The sequence below is a fragment of the Lichenostomus cassidix genome, unplaced genomic scaffold (genome assembly GCF_008360975.1).
Source record: "Lichenostomus cassidix isolate B80296 unplaced genomic scaffold, HeHo_3.0 HiC_scaffold_40, whole genome shotgun sequence".
NCBI classification, from domain to species: domain Eukaryota; kingdom Metazoa; phylum Chordata; class Aves; order Passeriformes; family Meliphagidae; genus Lichenostomus; species Lichenostomus cassidix.
The window spans coordinates 1,820,126-1,836,463 of NW_028147459.1; the positions used below are offsets into that span (position 1 = coordinate 1,820,126).

The window sequence follows — 16,338 nt, forward strand, 5'->3', positions numbered from 1 at the left end:
TTGGGGGTTTTTTTCATGTTTTTGGGATTTTTTTGAGGTGTTTTGGGCTGATTTTTTGTGTGGTTTTTGGGATTTTTTTTGGACTTTTGGGGTGGTTTTGGAGTGTTTTTGGGGTATTTTTGGGATATTTTGGGTTGTTTTGGGGGGATTTTTTTGGGTATTTTTGGGCTGATTTTGGGCTGTTTCTCTGGGGGTTTTCTGGGTATTTTTGGGGTAATTTTCTCTGGTTTTTGGGGTTTCTCGAGGTATTTTTGGGGATGTTTTTGGGCTGTTTTTCTGGGGTTTTTTGGGCTGGTTTTGGGGATTTTTGGGGTGGGTTTTTGGTTTTTTTTTTTTTTTACTTTTTTTGGGTGGTTTTGGGGTATTTTTGGCTTGGTTTTTGTGTGTTTTTTGGGATATTTTTGGGCTGTTTTTGAGATATTTTTGGCTTGTTTTATTGTATGTTTTTGGGATATTTTTGGGGTGATTTTGGGGTCACCCCGGGGGTCTCCTGGGCACACAACCCCCCAGCTCCAGAGCCTCAGGCCAACCCTCGTATTTGTTGGATCCTCTGCTGTTCCTGATGTGCTGCAGGGAGAGAAAAAAAATGGGATTTTGGGTCCTCAAAAACCATCCTGGGAGCCCAAAAAATCACCCTGAGACCCCAAAAAACAAATTCAGGAAACCCCAAAACCCCCAGGGATTTCCAGACCTCATGGAGATCCTGAAATTCAAGGAAATTCCCCCAAAAAATTCCAGAGGTTTCAGAAAAAAATAGCAAAAAAGTAATAGAGATTTGTCAAATTGCCATCAAAAATCCCAAAAAAACCCGAAATCACCCCTAACCTCCCCAAAATCACCCTGAATTTCCCCAAATCACCCCAAAATTACCAAAAATCACCCGAAATCACCCCAAATTCCCCACAAAATCACCGCAAAACTCCACAAAATTATCCCAAAAAACCCCAAAATCACCCCAAATCCACCAAAAACTCCTCCCAGTCACCCTATAACCACCCAAATTCCCCCCCAAATCACCCCAAAACTCTGCAAAAATCCCCAAAATCCCCTTAAAATCACCCCAAATTCCCCAAAATCGCTCCAAATTACCCCAAAACCCTCAAAACCCCCCCAAAATCACCCCAAATTCCCCACAAAATCACCCCAAAGCACCCCAAAATCACCACATCCCCTTAAAATCACCCCATAACCACCCAGATCATCCCAAAATTACCCCAAATTCCCCCCAAAATCACCCAAATCACCCCAAAACCTCCCAAAATCACCAAATTCTCCCCAAATTACCCCAAAACCCTCTAAACCTCCCCGAAATCACCCCAAACTCCCCAAATTCACCCCAAAATTTCCTACAAATTCTCCAAAACTTTACGAAAATTCCCCCCAAAATCGCCCCAAATGTCCCCAAAATCATCCAAATTCCCCAAATTCACCCCAAAATCACCCAAATCACCCCAAAACTCCCCAAATTCCCCCCATAATCACCCCAAATCTCTCCAAAATATCCAAAATCCCCCAAATTTGCCCCAAAATTCTCTCAAGATGTCCCCAAATGTCCCCAAAATATCTTAAAATGTCCCCAGATCCCTTTCAAATGTCCCCAAATGTCCCTAAATGCCCCAAATGTCCCCAAAATGTCCCCAAATCCCCTCAAAATGTCCCCAAATCCCCCAAATTTCCCCCAAAATCCCCCAAATTTACCCCAAAATGTCCCCAAATTTCCCCAAAATCCCCCAAAATCCCCTAATTCCCCCAAATTTTCCCCAAAATTCTCCCAAATTCCCCCCAATATTTTCCCAAAAAATCTCCCAAAATTCCCCCAAATTTCTAAAATGCCCCAAATTTCTCCCAATTCCCAAATTCCCCCAAAATCCCCAAATCCCCACCTGCTCGAAGGGACTCCTGTCCTGCACCCCTTTGGCCCCGAGGAACACCCAACTGTCCCGAAATCCCAAATCTTTGGCCACAGCACTGCCCAGCTCCACAAAGAGCTTTCTGGATTCTTCTGTCAGCCTGGGGAGCCGAAAAATGGGATAAGGACACCAAAAAATGGGATCAGGGACCCCAAAAATGGGTTTGGGGACATCGGAAATGGGGTTGGGGACCCAAAAAATGGGATTGGGGACACAAAAAATGGGGTAGAAAACCCAAAAAATGGGATTGGGGAGTCAAAAAATGGGATTAGTGACTCAAAAATGGGTTTGGGGACCCAAAAATGAGCTCAAGGGACCCAAAAAACCCCAGGGACCAAAAAAACCCAAAAAAACCCCAAAAAAATCCCCAAAAATGCCCAAGAAACCCAAAAAATCCACTAAAAACCAAAAGATCCTCCCCAAAAATCCCCCAAAAAACCAAACTACCCCCAAAAACCCCAAAAATCCCCCAAATCCACTAAAACCAAAAAAACCTCCCCAAAAAATCTCCCAAAAAACCAAAAAAATCCCCAAAATCCCAACAACCCTCCCCAAAATCCTAAAAAAACCCCAAAACCCCCAAAAAATCCTAAAAATACCCTCAAAAACCCCCAAAAAATCCTAAAAAAACCCCCAAAAAACCCCAAAAAACCCCAAAATTCCCCAAATTCTCACTTTGTCGCTGGATCATCATAAGAAGCCACGAGAACCAAAGTTCCTTCATGGAGAGGTCTGAGGAACCTGAGGAGATCCTCCACATCTGGAAAATCCCAAAATTTTATGAGGAAATCCCAAAAAATTTGGGGGAAAAAGCAAAAAAAAAAGAGAGAAATAGAAAAAAAAATGGGGAAAATAAGAAAAAAAAATGGAGGAAAAAACTCTAAAAATCAGAGGAAATGACAAAGATAATTGGGGAATCCTGGAAAAATCTCAACATCTGGAAAATCCCAAAATTTTCTGGGAAAAATTCCCCAAAAAATGAACAATTGCAAAAAAAATGGGGAAAATAGGGAAAAAAATGGAGAAAATAGGGGAAAAAATGGGGAAAATAGGAAAAAAAAGGAAGAAAAAAACCCCAAAATTCAGAGGAAATTACAAAGATAATTGGGGAATCCTGGAAAAATCTCAACATCTGGAAAATCCCAAAAATGAATGAGGAAAATTGGGAAATCCCAAAAAATTTGGGAGAAAAAGCAAAAAAAGTGGAAGAAATAGGAAAAAAAAGGGGAAAATAGCAAAAAAAAAAAAAAGGGGAAAACCACCCAAAATTCAGAGAAAAGTACAAAAATAATTGGGAATTCACAGAAAATTTGGGAAATCCCTAAATAGATTTACAAAATTTTATAAAAATTCCAAAAAAATTACCAAAAAAAAATTTAAACTAAAAAAACCTAAAACTAAAAAAATCCCTCAAAAAACTTGAAAAATAAAAAAATCCCCAAATTTGAAAATAAAATTAAATAATCCTCCAAAAACTTCAAAAAAAATAAAAAATCCCCAAAAGTTTGAAAAATAAAATTAAATAAAAACCAAAATCTTGAAAAATAATTTTTAAAATCCCCAAAAAAACTTGAAAAATAAAATTTAAAAAAACCCCAAAACACTTGAAAAATAAAAAAATCCCCAAAATTTGAAAAATCAAAGAAAAAAATCCCCAAAAGCCTTGAAAAATCAATTAAAAATCCCCAAAAACTTTGAAAATAAAAAAAAAATCTCAAAAAAACTTGAAAAAGCAAAAAAAGAAAAAATCCCAAAATTTGGAAAAACAAAATCCCAAAAACTTGAAAAATCAATTTAAAAATCCCCAAAGCGTCGAAAAATCAATTTAAAAAATCCCCAAAGAAACTTAAAAAATCAAAAATAAAAAAATCCCCAAAAATTTGAAAAATCAAAGAAAAAAATCCCCAAAAAACTTGAAAAATAAAAAAAAAAAATCCCCAAAAATTTGGGAAAAAACCCAAAGAAACCTTGAAAAATCAATTAAAAAAATCCCCAAAAACCATAAAAAATTGAAAAAAAAATCCCCAAAAATTTGGAAAAACAAAAATCCCAAAAAACTTGAAAAATCAATTAAAAAATCCCCAAAAACCCTTAAAAAAATAAAAAAAAATCCCCCAACATTTCGAAAAATTACGAAAAAATTCCCAATAATCCCAAAATAATCCCCAAAAAAGGTGGAGAGGGTGGGGGAGGGGCGGAGACCCCCTCAGAAGGGGGGAGGGGTCCCCAAAATGGGGGTGGGGGAGGGGCGAGCACTCACCTCCCGCCCACATGTCGAAGGCCTGAGCGGCGATCAGCTCCCCGCTGACCCCTGGGGGGGGGAGGGGAAACCCCGGGCGTTTGGCCCCGCCCACTTCCACCCGGCCCCTCCCCCACCTCTTTCGCCCCTCCCCCACTCGCTCGGCCCCTCCCCCACAGCATTTAGCCCCGCCCCGTCCTCATTAGCCCCTCCCCCACCCAAGCTCGCCCCTCCCCCATTTACCCTGCCACTCCCCCACTTGATCTCGCCCCTCCCCGTGCCTTTTTGCCCCTCCCTCACTCTGCCCTCCCCACTGCTCTGCCCCTCCCCCACAGCACCTAGCCCCTCCACTCGTTTTAGCCCCTCCCCACCCTATCTCACCCCTCCCCCCATTCGTTCTGCCCCTCCCCCACTGCATTTAGCCCCTCCCACTCGACCTTGCCCCATGCCTTTTAGCCCCTCCCCTCTCACTCTGTCCCTCCCCACTCATTTTAGCCCCTCCCCACCTCACTTAGCCCCTCCCCCACTCCCTCTGCCCCTCCCCATCATTCTGCCCCCCAACATTATCTTTCCCCCGTCGCTCTGCCCCCCCACCTCAACGTTAGCCCCTCCCCACTCGCTCTGCCCCTCCCCCACCTCACTTAGCCCTCCCCACTTGCTCTGCCCCTCCCCACCTATCTCGTCCCTCCCCCACCCCACTTGGCCCCCCCCCCACCCTACCTACCCTCCCCCACTCACTCTGCCCCTCCCGACCTCATTGGCCCCTCCCCCACTCATTTTGCCCCTCCCCCACCTTATCGCGCCCTCCCCACTGCGCTCTGCCCCTCCCCATGCCTGCAGCCCCTCCCTCCCCACTCTGCCCCTCCCCCACTTGCTTAGGCCCTAATCGTTTTAGCCCCTCCCCACCCTACCTCACCACTCCCCCACTCCGCTGCCCTCTACCACTCATTTTGCCCTCCCCACCTTATCCGCCCCTCCCCACCCCCTTAGCCCCTCCCCCTCACTCTGCCCCTCCCATTGCTCTGCCCCTCCCCCACTGCACTTAGCCCCTCCCCCACCTCATTAGCCTCCACTCGTTTTAGCCCCTCCCCACCTATCTCACCCCTCCCCCACCCCATTCGGCCCCTCCCCACCCCACTTAACCCCTCCCCACTGCCTTTAGGCCCTCCCCCATTCAGTCTGCTGTCCCCCACCCTATCTCACCCCTTGTGTTCTCCCCTCCCCACCCACTTAGCCCCTCCCCCCTCCCTCTCCTCATCCCCCACCCTGTTCTACCCCTCCCCACCTACATAGCCCCTCCCCATTCACGCTGCCGTCCCCATCTCATTCTGCCCCTCCCCCACCGTTGACCAGGGCGATGTTCAGGCCACGCCCAACATTGTTCTTCACGCTGCTCATCAGCCTGGGGGGAGGGGAAAGGGGGCGTGGTCACCCCATAGGCGGGGCCTAGGGGTGGGGGAGGGGCTAAAGGACCGGCCCTGCCCCTCCCCCACCCCTGACCCCCTCCCCAGTTCAACTGACCCTCCCCCATCTCCCCTCCCCACCCCATTTCTGCCCTCCCAGTTCCAGTTCCGCCCCTCCCCACCCCATTGCGCCTTCCTCCACTTCTTCGCCTCCCCCACACTCCTCCCCGCCCCTCCCCACTCCTTTTAGCCCCTCCCCATTAACGTCTGCCCCTCCCCCACCCACATCTGCCCTCCCCATTCATTTTGCCCTCCCCACTGCACTTGCCCCTCAGCCCCACAACGGGGCGTGGTTGTGTGGGCGTGGCCAACTTAAACCACCCCTCCCCACACCATTTAACCCATTCCTCTCCCCACTCCAGTTTCCCTCCCATTCATTCTGCCCCTCCCCAATTCACTCTCTCCCTTCCCCACCCTGATTTCCTCCCCCCACCCCTCTTGCCCCTCCCCACCCACTCCCGCCCTTCAGGCAGATCTTGGCCTCCCTGTTAACTTTAGCCCTCCCCCACCACCATAGCCCCTCCCCAGCCCTCTCGCCCCTCCCCACTCACTCTCACCTCCAAACAGATCCTTAGCCCCTCCCCCACCCCATTTCACCCCTCCCCATTTTTCTCACCCCTCCCCATTTCCCTTGCCCCTCCCCAGTTTTCTCACCCCTCCCCCACTGCATCGCTCCTCCCCACCCCATGTAACCCCCTCCCATTTCTCTCCCTCCCCATTTCTCTCCCCCTCCCCCATTTCTCTCACCCTCGCCATCCCGTTTCCCTCCCCAATTTTCTCGCCCCTCCCCCATTTCCCTTTGCTCCTCCCCCATTTTCTCGCCCTCCCCACTCCCTCACCCCTCCCCACCCCATTTAACCCTTCCCCATTTCTCTCGCCCCTCCTCCATTTCCCCTTTGCCATTTCTCTTGCCCTCCCCCATTTTTCACCCCTTCCCCACTCCTGCTCGCCCCCTCTCCCCCACCCCATTCGCTCCCTCCCCATTTTTCTCACCCTCCCCATTTCTCTTGCTCCCCTCCCCCATTTCCCCTTTGCCTCCATTTTTCTCGCCCCTCCTACCCCATTTAGCCCCTCCCAATTTTTCTGGCCCTCCCCCATTTCCCCTTGCCCCTCCCCATTTCTCTTGCCCCTCCCCATTTCTCTTGCCCCTCCCCCACCCTATCGCCCTCCCCCATTTCCCTGCCCTATCCTACCCCATTTAACCCTCCCCTACCCATTTTCACCCTCTCCCCATTTTTGGCCCCTCCCATTCCCCTGCCCCCCTCCCCTCCCCTCACCCTTCCCATTTCTCTCTTGCTCCCTCCCCCACCCATTTCACCCTCCCCACTCCATGTAACCCCTCCCCATTTTCCCACCCTTCTCCACCCCATTTAACCCCTCCCCACCCTATTTAAACCCCCTCCCAATTTTTCTTGCCCTCCCCATCCCATTTCACCCATCCCCATTTCCTCACCCCTCCCCACCCCATTTCGCTCCCTCCCACTCACTCTCTCCCCTCCAGGCAGATTTTGGGTCCCACCACGTTGGCAGCGCCGCTCAGGAGGCGAAAGGCGAAGTGCCGGGGGGGGCAGGGCTGGGGCAGCCCGCACTTGAACCGGGGGGGGCGGGGCGCTGGGGGGGAGGGGCGAGGGGGTGGGGGAGGGGCGGGGAAAAAATTTAAAAAAAATTTGGGGGGAAAAGAGGGAAAAATGGGGAAATTAGGTGGGAAAATGGTGAAATTTCAGTGGGAAAATGTGGCTAAATTTTCCCCAAACGTCACTAAAAAATGTCCCAAAATCACCTCAAAAACCACCCCAAAAAATCTCAAAATCGTCCCAAAAAAACACCCCAAAATCACCCCGAAGTCATCCCCAAAACCCCAAAATCCACCTCAAAAAAACCCCAAAATCCTCCCAAAAACACCCCAAAACATCACCCCAAAAACCCCCCAAAAATCTCCCAAAAAACACCCCAAAAAACCCAAAATCCACTTCAAAAAAACCCCAAAAATCCACCCAAAACCACCCCAAAACATCACCCTGAAAACACCCCAAAAAATCTCAAAATCATCCCAAAAAACCACCTCAAAATCACCCCAAAGATGATCCCAAAAAACTCAAAATCCACCTCAAAAAAACCCCAAAATCCACCCAAAACCACCCCAAAACATCACCCCGAAAACACCTCAAAACCACCCCAAAACCCCCCAAAAAATCTCCAAAAAATCTCAAAATCCTCCCAAAAAAACACCCCAAAATCACCCTGAAGTCATCCCAAAAACACCCCAAAAATGACCCCAAAAAACTCAAAATCCACCTCGAAAAAAACCCAAAAACACCCCAAAAAACCACCCCAGAAACCCCCAAAAATTACCCCAAAATCGTCCCAAAAACACTCCTGAAATCCCCAAAATCCCTTCCAAAAACAACCCCAAAATTACCCCAAAACCACCCCAAAAACCAACTCAAAAATACCCCAAAATCCTCTCCAAAAAACACCCCAAAACCACCTCCAAAATTCCCAAAAATTCCCAAAAGTCTCCAAAAAAATTCCCAACATTTCCACAAAAAATTCCCCAAATTTTCCCCCAAAAAATCCCAAAATTTCCCCAAAAAAATCCCAAAATTTCCCCCAAAAAATCCCAACATTTCCCAAAAACTCCCCAAATTTCCCCAAAATTTTTCTAAAATTAAAAAAAACCACCCAAAAAACCCCAAATCTTCTCCAAAATTCCTCCCAAATCCCCCAAATTTCCCCAAAATTTTTCTAAAATAAAAAAACACCCAAAAAAAATCCCAAATCTTCCCCAAAATCCTCCCAAATCCGCCAAATTTCCCCAAAATTTCCCTAAAATTTTCTAAAATTAAAAAAAACACCCAAAAAACCCCAAATCTTCCCCAAAAATCCTCCCAAATCCCCCAAATTTCCCCAAAATTTCCCCACAATTTTTCTAGAATTCAAAAAAAAAAAAATCAATCACCCCAAAAATCCCAAATCTTCCCCAAAAATCCTCCCAAATCCCCCAAATTTCTCCCAAATTTCCCTCACCTGCCGTTGGGTTTCTCTCCTCACCTGTGGGGGGAGGGGCAGGTAAATTCCGTGGGAATTTCCCCAAATTTCATGGGAATTTCCCCAAATTTCTGCCTCTGAATTTCGTGGCAATTTTCCCAATTTTTGGGTAAATTTCCCCAATTTTTGGCTTCAAATTTCGAGTGAATTTCCCCAAATTTCACAGGAATTTCCCCAATTTCTGCCTCTGAATTCTGTGGGAATTTCCCCAAATTTCAGGCAATTTCCCCCAAATTTTGAGGGAATTTCCCCAAATTTCATGGGAATTTCCCCAAATTTCTGCTGTTGAATATCGTGGGAATTTTTCCCAAATTTTGAGTGAATTTCCCCAAATTTCATGGGAATTTCCCCAATTTCTGCCTCCAAATTTCACAGGAATTTTCCCAATTTTTGGGAAAATTTCCCCCAATTTTTGGCTCCAAATTTCGAGTGAATTTCCCCAATTTCTGCCTCTGAATTTCGTGAGAATTTCCCCCAAATTTCATGTCAATTTTCCCAATTTCTGCCTCCAATTTTTGTGTAATTTTCCCCCATTTTTGGCTCCAAATTTTGTGGCAACTTTCCCAAATTTCGAGATAATTTCCCCAAATTTTGCAGCAATTTTCCCAAATTTTGAGTGAATTTTCCCAAATTTCATGGGAATTTCCCCAAATTTCTGCCTCTGAATTTCGTGGGAATTTTCCCCAAATTTTGAGTGAATTTCCCCAAATTTTGAAGAAATTTCCCCCAAATTTCATGGGAATTTCCCCAATTTCCTGCTCTGAATTTCGTGGGAATTTTCCCAAACCTCCAGATAAATTTCCCCAATTTTTGGCTCCAAATTTCGTGGGAATTTTGCCAAATTTCATGGGAATTTCCCCAATTCCTGCCACTGAATTTCGTGGGAATTTTTCCCAAATTTCGAGTGAATTTCCCCAAATTTTGAAGAAATTTTCCCCAAATTTTGAGTGAATTTCCCCAAATTTCATGGGAATTTCCCCAAATTTCTGCCTCCAAATTTCACAGGAATTTTCCCAATTTTTGGGTAAATTTCCCCAATTTTTGGCTCCAAATTTCGAGTGAATTTCCCCAAATTTCACAGGAATTTCCCCAATTTCTGCCTCTGAATTCTGTGGGAATTTCCCCAAATTTCAGGCAATTTCCCCCAAATTTTGAGTGAATTTCCCCAAATTTCATGGGAATTTCCCCAATTTTCTGCCTCTGAATTTCGTGGCAATTTTTCCCAAATTTTGAGTGTATTTCCCCAAATTTCATGGGAATTTCCCCAATTTCTGCCTCCAAATTTCAGAGGAATTTTCCCAATTTTGGGGAAAATTTCCCCCAATTTTTGGCTCCAAATTTCGAGTGATTTTCCCCAAATTTTGAGTGAATTTCCCCAATTTCTGCCTCTGAATTCCGTGAGAATTTCCCCAAATTTCAGGCAATTTTCCCAAATTTCTGCCTCCAAATTTTGTGTAAATTTCCCCCAATTTTTGGCTCCAAATTTTGCAGCAATTTTCCCAAACTTCGAGTGAATTTCCCCAAATTTCAGAGGAATTTCCCCAATTTCTTGCTCTGAATTTCGTGGGAATTTCCCCAAATTTATGAGGAATTTCCCCAAATTTCTGGTCAATTTCCCCATTTTCTTGCTCTGAATTTCGTGGGAATTTTCCCAATTTTTGAGTAAATTTCCCCAAATTTTTGGCTCCAAATTTCGTGGGGATTTTCCCAAATTTCATGGGAATTTTCCCAGTTTCTGCCTCCAAATTTCATGGGAATTTTCCCAAATTTTGAGTGAATTTCCCCAAATTTCATGGGAATTTCCCCAAATTTCTGCCTCTGAATTTCGTGGGAATTTTTCCCAAATTTTGAGTGAATTTCCCCAAATTTTGCAGCATTTTTTCCCAAATTTTGAGTGAATTTCCCCAAATTTCACGGGAATTTCCCCAACTTTTGGGTAAATTTCCCCCAATTTTTGGCTCCAAATTTTGAGTGAATTTCCCCAATTTCTGCCTCTGAATTTCGTGGGAATTTCCCCAAATTTATGAGGAATTTCCCCAAATTTCTGCCTCACAGTTTTGTGTAAATCTCCCCCATTTTTGGCTCCAAATTTTGCAGCAATTTTCCCAAATTTTGAGGGAATTTCCCCAAATTTCATGGGAATTTCCCCAATTTTTGGCTCCAAATTTCACAAGAATTTTCCCAATTTTTGTGTAAATTTCCCCAATTTTTGACTCCAAATTTCCAGTAAATATCCCCAACTTCAGGACCAAAATTTCGGGTCAATTTCCCCAGTTTCTTGCCTCCAAATTTCATGGGAATTTTCCCAATTTTGGGGTACATTTCCCCCAATTTTTGGCTCCAAATTTTGCGGGAATTTTCCCAAATTTCAGGGGAATTTCCCCAAATTTCTGCCTCCAAATTTCGCAGGAATTTCCCCAAATTTCACAGGAATTCGCCTAAATTTCAGGGGAATTTTCCCAATTTTGGGGCCAAAATTTCGGATCAATTTCCTCAATTTCTGCCTCCGAATTTCACGCGAATTTCCCCAGATTTTGTGGGAATTTTCCCTAAATTTCAGGGGAATTTCCCCAAATTTCTTCCTCCTATTTTTGGGGTGAATTTCCCAATTTTTGCCTCCAAATTTCGAGTGAATTTCCCCAATTTTTGGCTCCGACTGTTGTGGGAATTTTCCCAATTTCGGGGCTTAATTTTTCAGGTTAATTTTCCCAATTCTGGGTCAATTTCCCCAGTTTTTGGCTCCAAATTCCAGGGGAATTTTCCCAATTTTGGGACCCAAATTTCAAGTGATTTTCCCCAAATTTCGAGTCAACTTCCCCGACTTCGGGGCCAAAATTTTGGGTGAATTTTCCCAATTTCTGCCTCCGAATTTCGAGTGAATTTCCCAAATTTCCGGTCAATTTCCCCAATTTCTTGCCTCCCCTCCCCCACCCCGGTTGTTTTTTGGGGGGTTTCCCCCCTCGCCCCTCCCCCACCCCAAATATTTCCAGCCCCTCCCCCACCCCGTTCGACTTTTTGGGGTCCCCAAATCGCCCCTCCCCCACCCCGCCCCTCCCCCACCCCAATTGGGATTTAGGGTCCCCAACCCGCCCCTCCCACCCCGGTTGGGTTTTGGGGGGAATTTTGGGTCGCCCCTCCCCCGCCCCTCCCCCACCCCAGATGGATTTTGGGGTCTCCAAACCGCCCTCCCCCACCCCAGATGGATTTTTCGGGTCGCCCCTCCCCCACCCCGCCCCTCCCCCACCCCAACTGGGATTTTTAGGGTCCCCAAACCGCCCCTCCCCCACCCTGGTTGGGTTTTTTGGGGGGAATTTTGGGGTCGCCCCTCCCCCACCCCGCCCCTCCCCCACTCACGGCGCAGCAGCCTGAGCAGCCCGAGGGGGGGAGGGGCGCGGGGGGGACCGAGCAGTGACGTCACCAGGAGCCAAGTCAGGCCAGCCGCGACCCCCAGGGCCACCAGGCGGAGGGGGGCTGGGGAGCCGGAAAGGGACCCAAAATGGGCCAAAATTAGCCCAAAATATTGCCGAAAATAGCCCCAAAAATATCCCAAAATTAGCCCAAAATATTGCCAAAAATATCCCCAAAAATACCCCAAAAATATCCCAAAATTGGCCCAAAATATTGCCGAAAATAGCCCCAAAAATATCCCGAAATTAGCCCAAAATATTACCAAAAATATCCCCAAAAATACCCCGAAAATATCCCAAAATTGGCCCAAAATATTGCCGAAAATATCCCCAAAAATATCCCAAAATATTGCCGAAAATATCCCAAAATAAGCCCAAAATATCGCCGAAAATATCCCAGAAATAGCCCGAAAATATCCCAAAATTAGCCCAAAATATTGCCAAAAATAGCCCAAAATATTGCTGAAAATAGCCCAGAAATAGCCCGAAAATAACCCCGAAAATATAAAAAAAAATCCAAAAAATTGCTCAGAAATAGCCTGAAAATATCCCAAAATTAACTCAAAAATAGCCCAAAATTATCCCCAAAAATACCCAAAAAAATCCCAAAATTAGCCCAAAATATTGCCAAAAATATCCCAGAAATAGCCCGAAAATAACCCGAAAATATTAAAAAGCAAAATTGCCCAGAAATATCCTGAAAATATCACTAAATTAACTCCAAAATTATCCCAAAAATATCCCAAAATCAGCCCAAAAATATCCCCAAAAGTATCTGAAAAATACCCCCAAATTTCCCCCAAATTTCCCCAAATTCCTCCTAAATTCCTCTAAATTTCCCCAAAATCCCCCAAATCTCCTTGAAATTCCCCCAAAATTCCTCAAATTTCCCCCAAAATGTAAAAATTCCTCAAATTTCCCCCAAATTTTCCCAAATTTCCCAAAAAATCTTCCCCAAATTCCCCCAAATTTTCAAAATTTCCCCCAAATTTAAAATTCCTTAAATTTCCCCCAAATTTCCCCCAAATCTCCCCAAAATTCCCCAAAATTTCCCAAAATTTCCCCAAATTTTCCCCAAAATTCCCCAAAATCCCCAAATTCTCCCCAAATTTCCCCAAAAATTCCCCAAATTTCCCGTAAATTCTCCATAATTTTCCCCAAAATTCCTCAAATTTCCCCAATATTTCTCCAAATTTTCCCAAAATTCCCAAAAATTTCCCCAAAATTTCCCCCAAAAATCCCAAATTTTCCAAAAATTTCCCCAAAATTCCCAAAATTTCCACCAAAATGTAAAAATTCCCCCAAAATTCCTCACATTTCCCCCAAATTTTCACCAAAAATTTTCCCCAAATTTTCCGAAATTTCCCCAAAATTCCCCAAATTTCCCCCCAAATGTAAAAATTCCTTAAATTTTCCCAAATTTTCCCAAATTTCCCCAAATTTCCCCAAATTCTCCTTACCCGCCACTCTCATTCCGCTCTGGGAACTCCGTGGGGCTGAAAGAGAATTTGGGAGAATCAGAAACCCAAAAATCACTGAAATTACCCCAAAAAAATCACTGAAATCCCAAAAAAATCACTGAATTTACCCCAAAAATCACCCAAAAATCACCGAAATTACCCCAAAAGTCACGGAAATTAAAAAAAAAATCACTGAAATCCCAAAAAAATCACTGAAATCCAAAACAAAATCACCAAAATCACCCCAAAAATCACCAAAATAAAAAAAAAACCCACCAAAGTCCCAAAAAAATTACCAAAATCACCTCAAAAATCACTGAAATCCCAAAAAAATCACCTAAATCACCCAAAAAAATCACCAAAACAACTCCAAAAATCACTGAAATCCCAAAATAATCACTGAAATTTTAAAAAATCACCAAAATCACCCAAAAAATCACTGAAATTACCCCCAAAAAAATCACCTAAATCACCCCAAAATTACCGAAATCACCCCAAAAATCACCAAAATTACCCCAAAAAAATCACTAAATAACCCCAAAAATCACCGAAAACCATCCAAAAAATCACTGAAATTAAAAAAATCACCTAAAGAATCCCAAAAAAACACCTAAACCACCCAAAAATCAGCGAAATCCCCCAAAAATCACTAAATAACCCCAAAAATCACCAAAATCGCCCCAAAAAATCACTGAAATCCCCAAAAAACCCTGAAATTGCCCCAAAAAAATCACTGAAAACCATCAAAAAATCACCGAAATTTCCCAAAAAATCACTAAATAACTCCAAAAATCACCAAAACCATCCAAAAAATCACTGAAATCCCCAAAAAATCACCAAAGTCCCCCAAAAATCACCGAAATCGCCCCAAAAAAATCACTGAAAGCACCCCAAAAATAAGCAAAATTACCCCAAAAATCACTGAAATCCCCAAAAAAATCATCTAAACCACCCCGAAAATCAGGGAAATCTCCCCAAAAATGACTGAAAACCATCAAAAAATCACCGAAATCACCCCAAAAATCACGAAATAACTCCAAAAATCACCAAAACCATCAAAAAAATCACTGAAATCCCCAAAAAGTCACCTAAATCACCCCAAAAATCACCTAAACCACCCAAAAATCACTGAAATCCCCCAAAAAAATCACCAAAACTCCCCAAAAACCTCCTAAACTCCCCAAAAATCACGTCAGCCACCCCAAAAATCACCGAAATCTCCCCGAAAATCGCCCAAAAATCATCTCAAACCTCCTCAAAAATCACCGAAATCATCTCTTAAATCACAAAAATCCCCAAAAAAACCCCAAAAATCCCCAAAATTCCCCAAATTCACCCCAAATTCTCTCACCGGCCCCGTTGCCCTGACGCTTCCCCGCTCAGCTTCTTCCGCTTCCGGGTTTGCGGCTGAACCAATCAGCGCTCGCCCCGCGCCCCGCCAGCCAATCGCAGCTCGATCCGCTAGAAAGCCACGCCCACTCGGTGCCGTTCGGCCAATCAGAGCGCGGAGAGCGGCGGCCAATCAGAGCGGGGGGTGTGGCAGGGCGGTGAACCAATGGGGAGCGAGGGGCGGAGCCTGGGGTGTTAGCGATGATGTCATACCCGGATGTGGCTGCTGGACTACAACTCCCGGCAGCCCTTGCGGCGGGGAGACAGCGCCGCCTAGCGGAGCCCAGCGACTGCCCAGTGCTCCCAGTAACCTCCCAGTGACCTCCCAGTGCTCCCAGTAAAGCTCCAGCGGTTCCCAGTGACCTCCCAGTGCTCCCAGAGCCTTCCCAGTGCTCCCAGTGACCTCCCAGTAACACCCAGTGACCTCCCAGTTCCTCTCAGTGACCTCCCAGTGCTCCCAGTTCCCTCCCAGTGCTCCCAGTAACACCCAATGGTCCTCCCAGTAACTCCCAGTGCTCTCCCAGTGAGCTCCCAGTAACACCCAGTGATCCTCCCAGTGCTCCCAGTAACACTCTTGTGGCTTCCAGTTCTCCCAGTAACTCTCCAGTGTCCTCCCAGTGACCCCTGGTGCTCTCCCAGTGTTCCCAATAAACCTCAGTGGTTCCCAGTAACCTCCCAGTGACCTCCCAGTAACACCCAGTGACCCTCGCAGTGCTCTCCCAGTAACACTCTAATGGCTCCCAGTGCTCCCAGTGCCTCCCAGTGACCTCCCAGTGCTCCCAGTAGCACTCCAGTGGCTCCCAGTTCTCCCAGTAACCCCCAATGGCCTTCCCAGTAACCATCCAGTACCTCCCAGTACTCCCAGTAACACTCCCAGTGCTCCCAGTAAGAACCAATGACCTCCAAGTGTCCTCCCAGTGCTCCCAGTAACTCTCCAGTGTCCTCCCAGTAACTCCCCAGGGCTCCCAGTAACCCCCAGTGCTCTCCCAGTGCCCTCCCAGTAACCCAAATGATCTCCCAGTATTCCCAGTAACCCCCAGTGCTCCCAGTTTGGCCCAGCAAGGTTCCACTGCACTCCCAGTGCTCCCAGTAACACTCCAGTGACTCCCAGTGCCATCATGGTTCTCCCAGTAACCCTCCAACCCATCCCCAGGATCTCCCAGTGCCCTCCCAGTGCTCCCAGTAACCCCCAGTGCTCTCCCAGTAACCCTCCAGTGTCCTCCCAGCGCTCTCCCAGTACTCCCAGTGCTCCCAGTAAGGGCCCAGTGAGGCCCCAGTGCTCTCCCAGTGAGACCCCAGTATGCTCCCAGTGCTCCCAGTAACAGCACAACACCTCCCCAGGGCCCTCCCAGTGCTCCCAGTAAAGGCCCAGCACTCCCAGTAAGATCCCAGTGCTCCCAGTAAGGAACTAATGCTCCCAGT

At 45.9% G+C, this 16,338-nt stretch overlaps 1 protein-coding gene across 2 annotated transcripts; it reads right to left on the minus strand.

Moving 5' to 3' along the window:
• Window positions 1-329: 329 nt before the first annotated feature.
• Window positions 330-14,986, minus strand: FAM3A (FAM3 metabolism regulating signaling molecule A). 2 transcript variants are annotated; one of them, XM_085046554.1, is made up of 10 exons: window positions 14,879-14,986; window positions 13,528-13,563; window positions 12,015-12,131; window positions 8,640-8,663; window positions 7,100-7,223; window positions 5,493-5,551; window positions 4,171-4,221; window positions 2,586-2,670; window positions 1,884-2,010; window positions 330-567 (listed from the first exon to the last, which is right to left on the minus strand). In XM_085046554.1, exons 2-10 carry the CDS (start codon window positions 13,538-13,540, stop codon window positions 475-477), a joined length of 693 nt encoding a protein of 230 aa, XP_084902680.1. In that variant the 5' UTR covers window positions 13,541-13,563; window positions 14,879-14,986; the 3' UTR covers window positions 330-474. The 2 variants fall into 2 exon arrangements, with proteins under 2 accessions (XP_084902680.1, XP_084902681.1); XM_085046555.1 differs by lacking the exon at window positions 14,879-14,986 and adding an exon at window positions 14,699-14,723.
• Between the last annotated feature and the right edge of the window lie 1,352 nt (window positions 14,987-16,338).

What these genes read in the sequence shown, in the direction of transcription:
- FAM3A (XM_085046554.1), bottom strand. An exon ending in TATGATGATCCAGCGACAAA is followed by an intron (nt 2,011 to 2,585) that starts GTGAGAATTTGG and finishes TCGGCTCCCCAG; the next exon opens with GCTGACAGAAGAATCCAGAA. An exon ending in ACAGGAGTCCCTTCGAGCAG is followed by an intron (nt 568 to 1,883) that starts GTGGGGATTTGG and finishes CTCTCCCTGCAG; the next exon opens with CACATCAGGAACAGCAGAGG.